The 19,751-nt window shown below is 42.2% G+C and overlaps 2 protein-coding genes across 2 annotated transcripts in view; one reads left to right on the top strand and one right to left on the bottom strand.

Annotated features, from left to right (window-relative positions):
- Window positions 1-7,302, top strand: part of LOC134213751 (transcriptional regulator ATRX-like) — a 44,257-nt gene extending 36,955 nt beyond the window's left edge. Inside the window, exons 6-9 of the mRNA XM_062693070.1 lie at window positions 1,210-4,322; window positions 4,511-4,736; window positions 4,797-4,872; window positions 6,534-7,302. Of these exons, the coding sequence (XP_062549054.1) occupies window positions 1,210-4,322; window positions 4,511-4,736; window positions 4,797-4,872; window positions 6,534-6,565 (3,447 nt within the window). The 3' untranslated portion in view covers window positions 6,566-7,302. The remainder of the gene's footprint in view (window positions 1-1,209; window positions 4,323-4,510; window positions 4,737-4,796; window positions 4,873-6,533) is intronic.
- A 9,831-nt stretch (window positions 7,303-17,133) lies between these two features.
- Window positions 17,134-19,231, bottom strand: LOC134213761 (zinc finger protein 70-like). The gene is made up of 3 exons (XM_062693081.1): window positions 18,979-19,231; window positions 17,875-18,786; window positions 17,134-17,795 (listed from the first exon to the last, which is right to left on the bottom strand). Exons 1-3 carry the CDS (start codon window positions 19,102-19,104, stop codon window positions 17,196-17,198), a joined length of 1,638 nt encoding a protein of 545 aa, XP_062549065.1. The 5' UTR covers window positions 19,105-19,231; the 3' UTR covers window positions 17,134-17,195.
- Window positions 19,232-19,751: the final 520 nt, after the last annotated feature.

Here is a 19,751-nt window from a genome sequence, read left to right on the forward strand (position 1 = left end):
TGCAAACCACTAATGTATTGACTCGGCTGTGCAAACCAAAACGTGCATTTTTGCGTATGACTTGCGTCTTTCTTTTCGAATAGTTCGAACGTTACTAGCGCCTTTATCTTTCGATGGATATTTAAGATTATTAACGATAAGCTATTGAAAATATTATTTCTTGCCAAAGACAGGAAAAACTTCAGTGTAACCGATCCCATTCGCGCATTCCTAACACAGACATCAGAATGACGTAAGCCACAGGCCTTCGGGTCCATCGCAAAATTTTCTTTGTGTATAAAAGAAGCAGTGCTTGCCGTGTGCGAGTCATTTGAGTTTGTGACGGCAGCGCGTACTGACGTGCTTTTTCCTCGAGCTTTTTGCTATTCTCGTACAACAAAGTTGTACCGAAAGGCTATCATTTCACTCCAAAACCAAACTTTTTATAGAAGTCTCGGAGACCCATGATGTTATATACCAATCGACTCTGCTCGTCAAACTGAACAAATGTCTGCCAGTCCGTGTATATGGATGTGTGTGTGTGTTTTTTTTTCTTCCTAAGCAATGAAGGTGGAATCTGGTCAACAGACATTCTGGGTTGTCCAGGAAGTGCGTGGTTAGGGACCACCCCCAACAGCAAACGAGGGAGGCAGGACTACATCCCCGACCCGCTAAACCGTTTCCATTGCCGCCAAGCCCATCGTCCCTTCGGTACAACCAGAAAGTAATGCTTCAAACTTCAAAAAATGCTTTTTATTTATTTATAGCATTTATAATCCAACGAATCCAAATGACAAATGATGTTTCAATGATCAAAACATGTTTAAATGTTTAAAATTGGAGAATTGAATTCATACAAGTCTAATGTTAATTCAATGATTGTTCGTTTTACATAATTGTGTCGGTTTTGAGGCTTCATACAGCTAAAGAACACATTATTGAACTACTGGTAATATTAGTCAAATTAAACCTGCGAAATGGTATTTATCGCGAAATAGTATCAACCGCGGAATGGTACACCGCCAAATAACACGATCCGCGAAATGGTAAGAAATGCGAAGTGGTAGACCGCGAGATGTTGTCCCGCGATATGGTTAACCGCGGAATGTTTTACCGCGAAATGTCGTACCTACAATCGTTTATTGATTCATCTCATTAGAAATATATTTTTGTCAAGAATGTAGAATTAATCATTGACTAAATTTGTTTTAAATTGAAACTGTTTTCCAGATTTGGACACATCCCAAGGTACTGGAGAAGGCATGGGAGACGGCAGTGCAAGAGAAAAGCAAACGGGACGCCCGGTTCCGGTTGACCTCGACTCCGGACTCGGATGATGATCGACCAGATGATTACAACGACATTGCGTCGGGCGCTCTCTCCGTCACAAATGACTGGTGGCGGAAGCATTTGGAGGCGAACGATCTGGAATCGTTGTATCCAAGCGGCAAACTTAGAATAATGTTCGAAATCTTGAAGCAATGTGAGGAGCGTGGCGAAAAATGTTTGATATTTTCTGCGTTTGTGGCAGTGTTGAATGTGGTTGAACACTTTATGGCAAAGATACACAACCGGGAGAAGGAATCGATGGCCGATGTTTATGGATACAGTGCGTACAAGGGTCCATGGGAATCCGGTAAGGATTACTATCGATTGGACGGAAAAACACAGAAAAATATTCGACATCGCATGATAACGTCTTTTAATGATCCGTCTAATAAACGAACGAAATGCTTCCTGATTTCGGCAAAAGCTGGCGGGCAAGGTATCAATCTTATAGGAGCGAATCGGGTGATCATTTTGGACACCTCTTGGAATCCATCCAACGATCAGCAGAACATATTCCGAATATTTAGATTGGGCCAAAAAAGGAAGTGTTACGTGTACCGATTGCTGGCGATGGGAACTATGGAAGAAAAGGTGTACTCCCGATCGGTAACTAAACAAGCCATGAGTTTCCGGGTTGTAGATGAGCAGCAAATCGATAGACATTACAGTTTCTCGGAACTGGCAGAATTGTACAATTTATCGAAAGTAGCGGACCAAGTGAGAGAGGTACCCATTCTTCCGGCTGATGATGTACTTGCTTGCTTGCTGAGGAATCATCCGGATTGTGCTTTCAAGTATCATGAACATGATTCTCTGCTGGAAAATAAGCCGGAACAGGACCTGAGTGAGGAAGACAAACGCGAGGCATGGGCGGCATACGAACGGGAAATCCAAAACAATGAAAAGCCATCTTACCTGGGCAATATGAACATGATGCCAAATTTCATGGGTTCGATGTTCCCTGGAGCCCCCGGATCTGGTATTGGGCCGTATCCACCACTCGGCTACTCCGGACTATCAGGAACGTTGGCCGATATGTATAGGAGTGATTTCGGTTACGGATCTGGCCTGAATAGGCTGATGTACCCATATGGAAACCAGCCTTTGCCCATGTTGAACGATCCCAGCTACTCGTCCATCATGGGCAAATCTCCATACCAGAATTTCGGGCTTCCACAAACATCTTCTAGCACCTTACCAGACTACGGTTTGTCGGCTGCGATGAATGGACAGGGATCGAGTGGAACAACCAATTATAATTCCACTGTTGCTCTTCAGAGTTTGCTAGATCTGTACGCCAAATCAATGTCCACGGCAATGAGTTCCAGTACAATCACAACAGCAACAGCGACATCCGTCTCTCCCAGTGCGTCGACTACTTCGGCAGGAGTTTCACCTTACAACGCTTTAAGTTCCTTGAAGCAGTTCAACGGTTTCCCTCCCGGGCCATCCATCTCAACACCTGTTCCTCATTCATCTCCTCAGCTAGCCCCACCAAAAAATACACAAAGCCCAAGCAGTATGTCCGGGGGAAACGCTGCCCTGATCAATATGCTCAATGAGCAACCCATGCCAATGTCATCGGCTGCTTCATCCGGACCATTCTCTCATCTAAAAACACCGCTACCTGCCCCTTCCGTTCATGTACCACGAAGCGTTCCTAGTGCTTTAACGACCACCACGACAACAGCCTCTTCGCCAGTATTATCCACTACTTCACTACCACCTACTACACCAGCTTTATCTATCACGCAACCGTCATCCCGGATCAATTTTCATAAGCCACCGGAACGATCGAAACCAACTCTTGATCCTCAGCCAGTACCTCTGACAACAACAGTTGTGGCCAGCGATGACGACGACGTAGACGACGATGGTATTCCCCGTCCGCATATCATTGTTAGGGATCCATTGTCTATCAACGCCACTGGTTCAAAGTCCCAGCAAGAACAAGACAAAGTCGTGAAAAAGATAAACATGGGTATAGTCTACCCAGAAGAGAAGAAGAAAGATCAATCTAAAGACATCATGCTAAGTGCAAAGAGCATAACCAACTTAGCGAAACCTACCATTGCCGTTAAAAATGTCGAGAGCATGAAGGCAGTTCCTACGTCACTAGTTGGCTCTAAAACTCTCTCACCTGTTACTGTTATGTCTCGCAACAAACCAATTCGGGCATCTCCGATACAGACTCCACTAATGGGAACTCAGAGGCCACAAACAGCTCGACAGTTGCAGCTACCACAAAATCACCTTATCCGTACTCCCCTGTCGGGATCATCTCCCGTGATTAACAAGCAATCCGCTCTACCAAGGCAGCAAGTTCCTGTGATAACAAGCGCCAAGTCTCTACAGTTGAGCTCACCTAATCTAACAACAGGAGCTAGTCCAAACGCGCAGATGAGAGCTTCGATTCCGTCGAACGCATCGACATCTCCTTCAGCAAATCCTGTACCGAGAGGTTTGATAGCTGCACAACAATTGCGAGAACTACAGCAGCGTATGAGCAGCAATAACAACAATCCGAATCAATTGAATGTAGCAAAACCGAAGAACCCTGGGAACCAACTGGTACCAGTACGACCAGCATCTGCGAAGCAGTCTCCTGGAGCTCATCCCGTGGGAATATTTGCGTCACAAGCTACTTCTGGATTGCAAACCAGTCAAAAACAGAACAAATCACCCATTGCACTTTCCGCCGCCGGGCGGGTGAATAAGTCTTCTCTAGCAGACAGTGTCAGTATAACAAAAATCACCAGCGCCGGACAGCGAATAGCTATGAGCAATCCAGCGTTGATGAACGTGGCATCCGCTGCCAGTTCGACAAACGCGACCAACAATTCGACGCTGGCCATGAATCCTTCCGCACTGGGAGCGAGTTTAGGTCGAAAGCAGGACTTGGTGATCACGAAAACCACGCCCGGTGCAGCGACCGTTCGGAAGGTGCTCCCTGGACCAAACATGGTTGTGAAGGCGCACAGTGGACTACCAAATGCCGTTACAAAACGTAACATGTAAGTTTGTTTTTATTCGTCCTAATTTATTCACAAGTTATTTTGTTTATGGCATTTGTTGTGTTTTTATAATTGTTTTAATAAATTCCTGTACTAGTGGAACTCTGTAAATGCCTTTGATGATATCGTTGCGTGAATCTTCTTCAATTCCTTTAGTTGTAATCAGTATGCATTCGGAATAATTACAGAAACGCAATAAACCCAACGTTAAAAGCGCTATCGAACGCTTCATCATCCGGTGGGACAGGCCCAAGATTACCGGCCGGTATAACGACCGGCAATAGTATAACCGTTCGGAAACGAAAAGCGACGGAACCGACGCTGATCGACAATCTCAAGGCTAAGAACAGCTCGATCACTATAAGTGAGGTTCGGTCCGCTTATCAACCACCAGCGGCGAAGAAGCCCAACCAGGTATGAACTAACACATGGAGCGATTCAAAGTAGTATATCACTGTGCTGTATCAATTTCAGGGTCTGGCGGCACAGAAACGGTTTGGTAGCGGTATAACGATTACACCGCGAAAGCCCACTACTCAACAGCAACAGCGTAAGTACTATTGATTATATTTAGTTTGATTATCGTTTCAGAAATTTGTTCCTGTATGCAGCAAGATAGTAAAACTGATTCGGTACTCGTATTCTTTAGGTTCTGAAAGTAATAATTTATCAAGTGATGAATGTAAAAATCGTTCTTGACTTCAGGGTGTTATGGATAGCAATCAAACATTGATTTAAGGTTCCTAAAATTTCTTCGATATATACATAATATCATGTGTAAATCAAGTTGATTCTGATTTGTTTGTCCTATCTGCTCTATTTGTGATATTGAGACTATTGAAAGCAAGAGTCCTTGCTGTGCCCTGCGTGCCCTTGCATAAGAAACACGTGTTTCAAGTCATATAATATTCTTCCCCTGCAATTATGCATAAAATGTTGGTGATCAAATTTCCTATCCACTATCGCACTATACGTAATTCTACGTGCAATTCGCGGTCGTATTGTTGATACAACCCTCTACTTTTGTGCAATACCAGCAATCCACATTCCAGTTAATTGAGCTTGAGCTTGATTGACTGCCCGTAGTTGCTACTCCATTATGACCAGATCAGCTGTTCTTGCACAGAGCACCGACAGATGTTTGCTTAGGACTAGCACCTTCAATGTACAATACTGGTGATTTTATTTGTTAGCTCACACTGGCGCCTGCCACGTCAGAATGCAAGTCAATGTAGGGAAGCGGTAGGAAACGATGTTGCAATCAATCGCCCACTGCAAGTCGTATATACCTCTGCACTTGCCACGAGTTCATACGGAATTTATTGGAATTTTTGGGTTGGGTTCGAGACACAGAGGTTCGTCTTGGTTAACGAGCTGCCCATGTGATAGATAGGAGAAACCAACTAATGGAATTTCTAATTCTCGGGTACTTATTCAAAAGGACGTATGTGATTTTGTAAACAAAGATTCAAACGTCGATTTGTCCGATCTGATAGCCGTCCCACGCAAACCATCACCATAGACAGATAGGGGAGGTTTCGGCTACCTGTTGGTGGTGTTGGTTTGCATGGGAGTGCCATCAGATTGGACAAATCGACGTTTGATTTTTTGTTTACAAAATCACATACATCCTTTTGAATAAGTACCCGAGAATTGGATGTAGGAAACGAGCTTTGTAGTTCATTTCCAATGCTAGCAACTACTACCAGAATAGTCAAGTTGGAGGTATAGGATAGAAATGGAAACGGTGTGGAAGTCCATTTCCAGTTCTAGCGATTGCAAGAACATGAGAAAGATACAAAGTAGAAGAATGGAACGGACCTGGGATTGAACCCACGACCTCCTGCATATGAGGTAGAAGCAGTAGCCATATGACTACCAAGACCGTAATCCACAATCCTACTTCATTGAGCGCAATTACTAATGAAGCTGTGTGTGGATGCCAGACATAACTAAATACTCATCCTACTCGGTTGGCATTGCACAAAACAATACGTGTGAAATAGTCGATTACGTTCGACGTCCTGTATCACCTGGACATAGAAACCATATCCTCAGTGCCGGAGACGAGCCAGCCTCGGGCTGAAAGTCTCACTAATAAAGACACAAAAAAATGAATATACTCAGTGCATTTATAAAATTCATTAATAAAATTTTTGACATCCATAAATTGTTTTATTTTAATTCACATTTTTATATTTTTTTTTTCAGAAAACATTTTAGAGGTAGTTGAAATTGAATGAGTGGGACAACTACCATCCGGTAGCCATCAGTGAAATCCATGACCGTGGAAACAGGCCGGTTTGACAAAGAAGGATTGATCAATGTTAGTCGCCATCACTATTCAAAACAGGTTTATGTTTGTTTTAAATCATGTTTTAACTAGGAATTCTGAATGTAAACTACCGTAAGCAAGACAGTGACGGCATGTGTTTGGATGTGTGCAAGCATTAGTGAGTATATGGTAGAGCGGAACGGAATGTACAGGATATATGGAATAACTCGCTTCTAAAACCAAAATTTAATCTAAACACAACTGTATAGTAACTATTATCAGTGAAGATTTCTGTACGATTAGAAGAGGGAGATAGATTTTCGCACAATATTGAAGACAACGAGTTGTTTTTGTTGCCTTTTTTCTGAACCATTGACGTGGATAGAAATGTGTAAAATATTTTTATTAGACTGGAAGTTTTGGTTTTGTGAATAGATTTATTAATTTAATAGCGGACTATTTATTTACTCTGGACATATTAGGTATATACTAGTATTTCATTAGATGATTTTGATGAATCGAAAGCAACACATGAGAATACACCTATGCTTGTTCCGCTCTCGGTGTCGAGATCTAGGTTTATAAGTGTGTACAGTCACTTTTTAAATGGCAATAACCCACTATGATGTACATTTTGTTAATAGAATTTGTGATTTTACACAGCATTAAAGATAATAAACCTAATAATTTATCTTGTGATACGTATTAGGAGCTAAAATTACTGATTCCGAAATCCATCCAAAAGTTAATCCGTCCAATCTTCTAACGAAATGTCTAATCCAGCTAGAACCAGTTTTAGGGAGAGTAATAATGTATTTGAAACAAATATTCGCGGTGACTGGTGAGCCCTCAAAATAGAGGTAAGGTCACCGGCGAAACATCTTTTGATGGCGAGGATAGGGCACTCAATGTCAACGAAGGAAAAATCAGTATGTTTTGACAGATAGGTACCCAAAATGTTCTGTTCAAAGTTCTGTGCAAAATTATCCTAGCCCGGATTCAGAAGAAGATCGATGCGACTCTCCGGCGGCAGCAGGCCGGATTCCGTGCCGGAAGATCCTGTGTGGACCATATTGTCACGCTCCGCATCATTTTGGAGCAGGTCAACGAATTCCAAGAGTCCTTTTACTTGGTATTTATTGACTACGAAAAAAGCTTTCGACCGTCTCAATCACGAGAATATGTGGGGCGCCCTGAGACGCAAGGGTGTTCCTGAGAAAATCATCGGCCTCATCGAAGCACAGTACGAGCGTCAGACGGCGGTACCAAGATCGACATAGGCGCACGGATCAAGAAAGCAAGGGCTGCCTTTGCGAGTTTAAGAAATATCTGGAAAAACAGGCAGATAAGTGAACGCACCAAAATACGAATTTTCAACTCTAACGTGAAATCTGTGCTGTTATACGCTAGCGAAACATGGTGTGTATCAGTGGAGAACACTCAACGGCTGCAGGTGTTCATTAACAGATGCCTGCGGTATACAATTCTGGCCTGGTGGCCTCACAACTGGATCTCAAACAACGAGCTCCATCGTCGTTGTCACCAGATGCCGATAACAACAGAAATTCGGGATCGGGAGTGGGGCTGGGTCGGCCACACTCTACGTAGGGGCGGAAACGAAGCAAGCATTAGACTGGAACCCAGCGGGACATCGCAGCAGAGGCAGACCCAGAGGCTCATGGCGGCGAAGCCTCAATAAAGAAATAAAAGAAGTCGACCGAAATCTAACCTGGCAACAGGTTAAAGCGATAGCCGGGCATCGCTCAGGATGGAGATCTTTCAAGTCGGCCCTTTGCACCACCGGAGGTGTACAGGATCCATAAGTAAGTAAGTAAGTAACCCAAAATGTTTGGGGACGATAACAAAGGGAACCGCTGCGACAATCGTCGTCTATAGTTTTAGACCAAGTTTAGAATGGGTTGAATCTAATGGTGTGCTGTCAGTTACACAATTTGGTTTTCGCAAGGGAAATGGGACGAACGACTGTCTTGCGTTGCTTTCTTCAGAAATTCAGTTAGCTTTCGCTAAAAAAGAGCAACTTTGGGCTTTAAAGCTGGGTATCGAATGCTCTCCGGAGAAAACTGAGATGGTTGTCTTTTCAAAAAAACATAAGCCGGCTAAGTTCTTCGTTCATCTGATGGGCAGGTATGGGAAAAATCGGTTCACTTAGCGCTAATCTTTCCCTCACCCAGGCCTGGTAGCGGGTCACTTTTTAGTGACTTGGTCACTTTTTTCGGGCTAGTCACTAAAAAGTCTCTTTTTTCGACCTCAAGTCACTAAAGTCACTTTTTCTCGCAAAAAGTCACTATTTTCAACTATTTTGAAACTATTGACTAAGATTTTTTATAAGACTTTATGTATTCATCGGAAGATGCTTTGTTCATGGCGGAAATGAAATTACGGACCATGGAAAAATTATCGCTCTGTAACTTTGCCAGCCATTTAACTCGCTGCTCTTATTGGCATTTCATCAGTAGCTAATTGAAGGTGTTTTACGTCACAATTTATAAATTGGTATACAGTCATGCAAGCAGGAGACCTGTCGATTTCGTGTTTTTTTAACTCAAACTTTATGCAGTAGGGGATGGTGGGAAGACTTGATTCTTCCCTGTTTTACCAAGAACTAAAGTAGTATTGTTATAGCGTATTTTTATAATAGATCCTGTAGACATATGATCGTTATGTTGCGAGTTTTTTTTAATTGACAAACTTATTTACTGTGTTTTGTTCCTCCTAAAGATGTTTTAAGCAGACTTCCCTCATTGGGCATCCATATAAAAATTTGTCTAAAAAATTCAAGAAAGTTTAATTTGTTCTCAAGCGGCTATTTTTTTTTTGTAGATTTGACAGATGTGATGAAGGGTTTGCTCTAAAAAATATTTATTGAGTATCATAGATATCATAGAAAGGCGATCATCAAGTCTCCCCAATTTTGAAGATTGCATGCGCTGTCGAATTCCATAGCAAAAATCATTCATGAATACGCACAGCAAGTCGGAAAACCTGCGTATTTTGGAGTAAAAATATTTAAAAGTTCAGAGAGCATGGTTCTCATTACAAGCAGGAGGTCGAGGGTTCAATCCCAGGCTCGTTGTACATGAATCTCCATAATTTTTGTATCGTTTTCTACTAAAACGATCCGTACTGTTGTTCCTGTCGCACTAAAAATTAAAAAAAAAACATCCGTTTCACCTATGACAAATCGTAGAGTTCTCTGCATCTTTCTTAAGTAGGTGTTCAGCTAATCCAATGATCGAAACTTTCACTCATTCTCACGAGAAGAGAATGCTCATTTACGCAGATTTTCACCGAGAAATAATTTTCAGAAAAGAAAAACAGGTGTTAAGAGTGATAACCATATTTCGCTCACATCCAGTGGCATAAACATTTGATTTGCTTGCAGACTACTCATAGTTTTGAATTGTCCTGCTTTTTACATATATTGAGTAAAATTTCAAATACTGGGGTTAAAGGGGGTAAAAGAGAGGGCAATACAAATTTACTTAGTCACTAAGTAGATAATAGTTAGCGAGTACGATTTTCGTTTCTCTTCTAAGTTTGTTCTAAGAGAAAAGAATGGTTAGTGAAAGATGTTTTCCGCCACAAATTACGAAAAAAAATTCTCCTTCGACCCAAAATCTGATTTCGTCTCATCGAACTTGCAACTGAAATTAGAAGTCACTATTTGGTCACTTTTTCTGCAACTGAAAGTCACTATTTGGTCCCTTTTTTCGTCAGCTTTGGTCACTAAAGTCACTATTTTGAGTGGCTTCAGTCGCTACCAGCCCTGCGTCACCTCTACACTCTGGAAAAAATCTATACTAAATAGATTAAAAGTCATTCTAAAAGGCTATTCGCCTGGTTGACCCCAAGCTTGTATTAAATCCAAGTATACCATCACAGACAAACAGACATAACACTCGTCAAATTTCCATCGTTCACTAATTTACTAGTCAATTCAAATAATCATTAGTTGGCCAATCGATCACTCGTGGCGCGCGCATCGGCTTTGCTCGAGTTTGACGTTTGATCACTACCGACTGGTTTGTGATTTGCCCAACTAACTGAAATCAACAGATGTCGTTAGTGTTTGAACGACGATTGATTTGATGAGTAAATGTTCAATGTGTTATGTCTGTTTGTCTGTGATACCATGTTAGTATAACTTTAATAAAATCGTTCGCTAGTATAAATAAGCTTAATGCTTATTTAGCTTATTTTCGATTGGCTTATGATTTATAGGTTATGATTGTTATTGTTTTGTTTTTATAATGCATTAAAGGAAAATCAAAATAAAAGTCTCACTATTTTTATTGAATGCTAACATACCGTCGTGCGGGGCTTCTTTTGATAAATCAGGGGCTACTTTGGACATTTTAAAACAAGAATTATAACGAAAATTACTTTTAAATTGTCATTATCACCAATCGGGTGTCTTGTTGATAGTTGGATGGTAACTTTCTGCTTTAAATTTGGTATTTTTTCCGTTTATTTTTTTCAAAAAATCAAAAATCCAAAGTAGCCCCCGGAATCAAAAGAAGCCCCGCACGACGGTACAATCGCTTATATTGAATTGGCAGACTTCGATAATATAAAACTTTCAAGGTGAATCGCAACGAATCAAACTCGACCCAGGCCTGGCTTTGGGGTACATTTTCAGCATTCCGTCGTTCTCCTGAGCGGTAGTGGTCGCTAATGCTTGTGATGTTCCGATTTCGTGCGTGCGTTTTCTTGATCCTTTGTTTGGTGGTTCTCACGCAAGGATGAGGACTATCTATTTTTTTTCGGGACGTAACACCGGAGCATGCATGTCGGTGTGCGAGTCAACGGTGATGAGAATTATTGTTCCGCACGTAGGATGCCGGTGCTGAATGCTGCAAAGTCTGATGCTCTATAGGTGAGGCATCGAATCCAGTGCTGCGACCCGTCCCCGAATGGACAACGGTAGCGGCAAATAAATTCCTTTGCTCAGAATTTTCCATTTGCGACCGAATGTGCGCACGTTTGGGACTGCGGCCATGATCTTGGCCGACCTGACTAGTCTGGACGTGTCCACAACTCCGTTTGTGGTGACATTGTTTGTCACGATTTTTTCTTCAAATCTTCTGCGTCTCGCTGAATAGATCGGGATGGAGCTACAAAAAGAATGAATAGTTGGAATAATTGACATCTTGTTTAACATTAATCTTAACCGTTGCTTACATTTTTATCGATGCTGATAGTGAAATTTATTCAATGTTTAGGATGATTATCGGCAGGTATTTGAAAAACGCGGAAACTTAACACAAATGATAAAAAAAGACCAATACATTCGTCATTGGTTTTACCACGTTTTACTGAAGACAGAATACTAACACAAATATTTTCCAGACATCATGCACGCGTACTAAAAAGGATGAGAATGAACATAGATTGTTACGTGCATATAAACTTTAGCGCGCGAGTCTCACGGAGCTTTTGCACCTCACATTAACGTTGGTGAGTCGCATTGAGAAATTTCAATGCAATCAGCTCATGCGCTGTTTGCCATGGCAAACCTTTGCAAACAACAACGGAGATGCGTAAAACAGCTTGGGCGGGAAATTTTCATTCAATAATATCGTCGCCAAAGTAACGCCAGCTATGCATTTCTAGCGCATGAGATGAGTCTCATGAGACGTACATTGAGACACGCTCACTTAGTTATTTCATGCGCGCGCTAGTTTCTCTCGTCGCACTGAATCGGTGCTACGTGAGCTTTTGTAGCTCATGGCACACTGTCTCATTCATGTATACACGAGAATTAAGAGACTCTGATATTTTCGCGTTATTCTGTCCAAGTATAATCTATAATTTCGGATAGTATACTTTTTATACTATGTAAAGTATAACTTTCAAAAATGGCAAAAAAGGTTAATTTCAAACCCTTCACGGATTTATTTTATTTGTCTGCCGTTTGGCTTCAGATAGTAACGAATCATTCCAAAAAACAAACAGACAAAATTAACAAACAGACAAAATTAATTAAGGATTCGGCAGAAAGAATCAGGCCGCAAAACGAATCATTGAGTCTAAATTGAATCAATCTTCTGAATCCAACTTAGTGTTTTCTGCTGCACTCACTACTCATCGGTTCATTCTCATCTCTCGATTTCTTTTCGCACTATCTGTGGTTTCACTTATTCCTGCTTCTTCCATTGGTCATTAACAACTTCGAGAAGCTACTTGAACAAAACCCTCGATTCCGGGCAATGAGAAAGCGGACTCTTTGGCTAAAGTGGGCGCTGTGGAAGGTCATATTTACGATAGGCAAATCACCAAATCACATTAGCTTGTTAGGAAACCTTGTTAAGCTGGCAGCAGAAATGGACAAATAGGGAGTTGGGTAGATTATGTCGTGTGGGAGTGCGAAGAGCATCGTGGCTCCAGATCTGCGCTAACTGAACATTTCCCGAGGAAAACAACCAAAGCCTATTAGGGAAGTGTTGGCGGGTCTTGAACTCGAAAACATGTCCCTTGTCTACCAATTCTTGAAAGTTGCTGATGTCAGACTGTAACCATTGTCCACCTATCCCCTTTGCTATCGTAATCCCTTAAGAATGTCTTAATCTTGTCGTCACTCCCATGTCCGCCGTAAAACCCCATCCGTTTGCCTTCCTCTCGTTCTTGTCTCCCCAAAGAAATGTGTCCCGTTACAGATGTGAAACATCACCAAGAATGTCAACCATGTGAACATCAGGCATTGTAATTAATTAAGTACCCTAAATTCCTTTCTCTTCCTACTGTATTATTGTATTCCCTAACCTCGACCAAACCGCGAGTCTTTCGGTTCCCCAAAACTAACCCTATATACAGCATCCATTCGCTAACTGGGCTAAAACATCAGTGCAGTTAACGAGCGCCGTTTTTAAACTGGGCTGTCGAGGGGATTTTCGATGCATTGTTATGATCAATGTTTTACATGGAACGACAATAATATACTATTTAGACTCCCCTCACAGCCTAGTCTTTGTTTTTTGATGGATAACTGCTTTTTAAGTGGGCTTTGGCCCAGTTAGCGCACGCCCAGTTAGCGGATGGAGTCTGAAAATATTTCCACATGATCAAGAAAGGGTCAAAATCTCACTGTAGGTGGATTAATCTGGATTTTTAAATTTATTTTTGCTGCAAAATGGTGGGTTGACATCAAGGAAGGAGCGCCCAACAGAGCTCTGGTCCCCACAAGTTCCTATCTCACGCTTCCACGGGTCGTCCGATGACAAAAGACCGCCAGTTAAGGGTTGTGTACTTAGCTGGTAGTGCAGCCTGGGCACTGTTGTCCTTCTGACATCAGCTAGAGTGAGAAGGTACGCCTCGAGCGTCTGTTCACCAGGATGTGCGGCTCAAACAGCGTCTGCCTGGTACCCAGCGGCTGATCAACGAAATGCTGTATCGCGTCAACTATACCTAAGGTGGCAGCCCCACCAGCGCGATGTAGGTAACGCGACCCCGGTAAGGTAGCTTACTGAAGCCTCTCATATACCACGAAAAATGGAGATAGAAGAAAAAGAGAACGTTATTTTTGGCAACCGACCCGGCAACAAAATAAGGACTATGATTGAAAATTCGGTACCTGGAATGTCAGGACCCTAAATGAACCTGGACGAGTGAGCCTTCTGGCTCGCGAACTGCAGAAGGTTGGAGTGAACGTGGCAGTGGACCCCACGACCAACACTGCATTCAAGTATAACATCTATCACAGCGGCGGCGGAAAAGCAGAGCATGGAGTTGGTTTCGTAGTGATGGGCAAGCAGATGAAGCGAGTGATGCGGTGGAAACCCATTAGCGAACGAATCTGTGTGTTGAGGATACGGGGCAAATTCTTTAATTACAGCCTAATCAACGTTTACTCACCGACAAACAGTGGTGGAAATACTCGCTTCACGAGTAAGAAAAGAGTGTAATTGGGCCTACCAAAAATGCCATACTCGCGCGAACCTACTGCCTGCATTTTTCTGGCGCTTGCTTTGTTCGCGAGTACGGGCAGAACAAAAACAAAAAGCCGGGCTGTATTTTGTTCGGGAGTAAAAACACGGTCGCGAGTTTTTGTGATTACTTCGAATACAATGAATAGATTTGACTTGACATAAACACAAGAACAATGAACAATTGTGTTGTTGCTCGAACATCAGTGAGAAATAAGTTCCGAGGTTGTTTTATGACTTTTAGCAAATTAACCCGAATGACTCGCGAAGCTTCACGAACATTTTTCGGGGTTCGTTTTTTTGTTTTCTCTGCGAGTAGTAGGTAGGCAAGAGAAAGGCAACACAAATGTTCGCGAGTCTTTTGCATTGCCTACTTCTTGTTTTGTGAGTAAGATTCGCAAATTTCCACCACTGCCGACAAACGATAAATCTGACGACGTGAAGGACACGTTTTATGAATGTCTTGATAAAGCCTTTGGAGAGTGCCCAAAGCATGACGTAAAAATTGTTATCGGAGACGTTAACGCTCAGGTCGGTAGAGAGGACTTTTTCCGTCCCATAATCGGTAGGGAGAGCCTTCACTCCGCTACCAATGACAACGGCCTACGGCTAGTAAACTTCGCTACTGCCAGAGGGATGGCCATCAGTAGCACCTACTTTGCACGAAAGAACATCCGAAAGCACACATGGAGACAACCAAATGGTGAAACTTGCAACCAGATAGACCTTGTTCTGGTGGATGGGCGCCATTTCTCGGATGTTATCGATGTGCGGACATTCAGAGGTCCGAACATTGACTCTGATCACTACCTCGATGTCAGTAAAATTCGATCACGGCCGGCGGAAGGAGTATCGGCTGAGTACCGCCAGAAGCTCGACGAACGGATAAGTGCAATCAACGTTAGCGACAACATCAACGATCTATGGGAGTCGATCCATGGAGCGCTGAGCACAACAGCACGAGAAGTGGTAGGCACTGCACAGAGGCGACCCAGGACGGGTTGGTTCGATGTGGAGTGTCAGAGAGTGACAGACGAGAAGAACGTTGCCAGAAGCCGAATGTTGGTGTCGGGTACCCGATCGAATAGAGATCGGTACAAGGAAGCAAGAGCAGCCGAAAAACGAACCCACCGCAGAAAGAAGAAAGAGTACGAAGAACAAGTTATTAGTGAGACACAGGAAAAAATTGAGCAGAACGATATGTGGAGGTTTTATGAGTCTGTCAATGGCGTGCGGAGAAAGACAGCTCCATCTCTCGTCATGTGCAACGACCAATAAGGGATAGATAAAACCGAAGTGGCTGCCAGGTGGAAGCAACACTTCGAGACTTTGTTGAATAGTGGAAGTGACGATGCATCGGTGAACAGAATAAATATTAGCGACGATGGACAAGCTGTGGAGCCACCTACACTAGATGAGGTAAAAAAAAACTGTTAACCCTTAAATGCACAATGTTGTTTTAAAACAACAAACCGAAAATACGTTTAATGTTAATGATTTCAATGGCTATTTACGTTAAAAATATTTCCGACGATTTCTAAAAAAAATCGCCTTGCGCCTTTAAGGGTTAAAGAGCTGAAAAAACAATAAGGCTGCGGGGAAGGACCAGCTCCCGGCTGAACTTCTCAAACATGGCAGTGAGCAGCTTTATGAAGTTCTGCACCATATTATGTCGAAAATATGGGTAGACGAGGAAATGCCTGCTAGCTGGTTGGACGGCCTCATTTGCCCTCTCTTTAAGAAAGGGCACAGACTGGAGTGCGCCAATTACCGAGGAATAACCCTCCTTAATTCGACGTACAAAATTATGTCCCATATTCTGTTCAACAGATTGAGACCGCTTGAAGAGTCCTTCGTCGGCGAATACTAAGCAGGTTTTCGTGAGGGCTTTTGTGCCTTTTAAGAGGGAGACAGCGAGGATTGGACTCACGATCAAGGTGATGGTAGTGAAATGGTGCTGGATGGTGAAAAATTTGAAGTGGTGGAAGAATTTGTGTATCTTGGAACATTAGTGACGTGCGATAATGATGTTACCCGCGAGGTGAAAAGGCGTATTGCAGCTGCAAATAGGGCTTATTACGGACTTCGTAACCAGCTTAAGTCCCATAGTCTGCAAACGAAATCAAAACTCGCGCTGTATACTAGTCTGATTCTTCCGGTGGCTTTATACGGCCATGAAACATGGACGTTAAAGGAGGCTGATCGGAGAGCTTTCGGAGTGTTTGAGCGTAAGGTGCTGCGGACAATACTCGGCGGTAAACAAGAGAACGGTATCTGGCGGCGTCGCAGGAATCACGAATTGTACCAGGTATATAAAGGGCTGAATATTAGCTTTTGTTCGTATGCCGGAAGAACGTCAAGCGAAGATAATATTTAGTAGAGAACCTGGAAGAGGCCGCAGGCTTCGTGGAAGGCCGCGTACACGATGGCTTTTTGCAGTTGAAGAGGACCTGAGGGCGCTCAAATTAACTATTTAAGATGTACTTTAACTGGCTTCATTGGGTCATCAGCAGCAAAGTTAACAAGTCGCAGACCATCATCGTTGGTAGCGGATTGAAGGCTTTCCGTACTTAGAACATTGAAACGTGTGGAGTGCTTTCGAAAAAAAATGTATTTGCTTATCTATCACGTTGTTGTTGTTCGTCAGAAATATCATCAGCAAAAATGGCGCTTACGATGCTTTTTCATATACCGTTCATGAACAAAAAACTTCTCACAAATGTCACATTTAACATTCCTTTCGGTTCCATGGCTCTTCTCGTGAATTAACATGTTCGGCCGATTAGAAAAACCACGATCACAGAATTGGCAAACGAACGGTTTCAGCGAGCTATGCGTCAACAGATGTCGCTTGTAACCGGATGCATGAGCAAAGTGCTTCGAACAGTGCCTACATTGGTAAGGCTTTTCTCCTGTGTGAATTCTAGAGTGCACTTCCAGATAGTTCGGTGTCTTGAATCGGCACCGGCACACCGGACATTCGTACCGCGGTTCACGCTCTTGGTACGGATTTCCGTGCAACTTGAGATGTGTTTGCAGATTACCTTTACTGAAAAAAGTTTTCCGGCAAACAGTGCACTCGAAGCGCTTGTTTTCGGTATGTGTTTTTTCGTGATTAGTTAATGAACTTGGTTGCATAAAGGTTTTCCCGCAGAGGGAACATTGGTAGGGACCGATAACATCACTCTGGATACCGTTGTGAAATTTTCGCTCGTGGAATCGAAGCATAATCCTCTTGACGAAACTTTTATCGCACTACAATAAAACAAAATAAAACAATACTATATTATGTCATAAACTTCAATATCCTATATAAAATGAAAAAAAAAAAAACCTTTTCATGTTGACATTTATAGAGCTGATCCATGCATATATAGGTCCTGTGTCGGTTGAAAGCTTCTTGAGAAAAATATCTACTAAAGCAAATGCCGCATTCGAATGGTCTAACACCATTTATGTCTTCCCTTCGATCTGGCTCGTGTATCTGTTTAGAGTGCCGATTTAGCTGCTCCTCACTAGAAAACTTTTGATGGCAGCCACAACATTGATTAGAAGCTAGTCTCCGCAACAGCCGTGGCCGCTTCTCCACCAATCGCTCCCGAAAATGCCTGCTCAGCGATGCCTTCTTCGAGTACCGTTTGAAACAAATGTCGCATTCGTATGGTCTCAAATCATCGACTACACGTTCATTAATATGTTCCAAGCTTGAATGTTCTTTTAGGTCATCAGCTGATGCAAAATCCTTTCGACAACCACAGCATCGATGATCCGTTGGGTCTTCTTCATTCATTAGAGCACCAATCTTAGAACCAATTGCGCCCATTCGCTTGTGTCGGTTTAGCGACGTTTTCTTGAAATATCTCTTAAAACATATGTCGCATTGGTATGGTTTCTTTGAATCATCGCTTGTTCGATCCGGCTCGTGAACCTTGGAGATATGGTCTGTGAAGGCTTCTGTTGTTTCGAAATCCGTGCGACACGCACAGCATACCGTTAAACCGATTTCTGTTTCATCATCGTTACATTTTCCTTGATCCATGCTGTTATCGTTTGAAGATTGTCCTTCCATCTCTGGAGAAGCTTCTCTTACCGTGTCTTCTTTTGCAAGAGCGAGTTGTCGATCTTTGCATATTGTTCGAAGTTTCTTGTCTGTTTCTCGACAAAGATTTGCTAGGGCATATGCATGAAGTAATTTGTTGGTACAGATCTCGCAACAACATCTTGGAAGTAAGTCCTCATCAGATATCTACAAAAAACACATTAATGCTGTCCAATGAGCAGCTCGAAGTAGCTCGAAGTTGTTCCTGTCACGCTCATGCCCGTTTGTTGACAAAAAAGAACGAGCAGGACGGGAACAACTTCGAGCTACTTCGAGCTGCTCATTGGACAGCACTATTGCTCATTGAATGCACAAATAAATAGTCTATAAACAACTTACCAATACAGCACTGATTGATGTGATTAAATCAGCAACAGACAAATTGTCAACAACTTTCATCTGTAGCGAAACTAAACCGTGTTGACTATCACTGAGACAAATACGACACCTTTCGGCATTATCCATATTATAATATTGATATATACATTAATTTTATTATGAAATTTGGATAATTGTGTCGTTCTCGTTACATACTTTATTCTTCTTTTTACAAGGGTAGTTTCGAAAGCGTCCAGAGTAAATGATACAGCACAAATAATCGTTTAAATAAAACCTTTCGGTTTTTATACACGGAAAAGCAAAAAATGCTTTTATAACTTCAAATTAGAGATTTCAAACTGTCTCTCAACTCCCAATTATTCTACGTTTAGACAAAGGCAAGTGAATTGAGCAAGTCGCCTGAATCCGACGCGAATTGAACGCGTAAACACTTTAATTCAATTCACTTGAACGAAAAGAAAGTTGAACATGTTCAACTTTTGGCAAGTCAATTGAATTCAACTGAGTTGTTCAATTCACTTGCCCTGTCAAAACGTAGCATTAGTATAATTTTGGACTTTAAATAAAAATTAAAATAAGCTCCCACATATGTAATTAAAATCAATTAGATCCTTTTTGATTATGTAGAAATGTTTAATTTTAGTGATTCTTTGGACAACAATCATGATTTTTTGAACATCTTTCTAGAGTATAATGTCCAATAGGGGACCCCTAACCTATAGTGGACCCTCCAGCAAACATTTTTCTATAAAATTCTTTCGGGAGAACCTACC

Source organism: Armigeres subalbatus, chromosome 2 (genome assembly GCF_024139115.2).
Source record: "Armigeres subalbatus isolate Guangzhou_Male chromosome 2, GZ_Asu_2, whole genome shotgun sequence".
Classification (NCBI taxonomy): Eukaryota; Metazoa; Arthropoda; class Insecta; order Diptera; family Culicidae; genus Armigeres; species Armigeres subalbatus.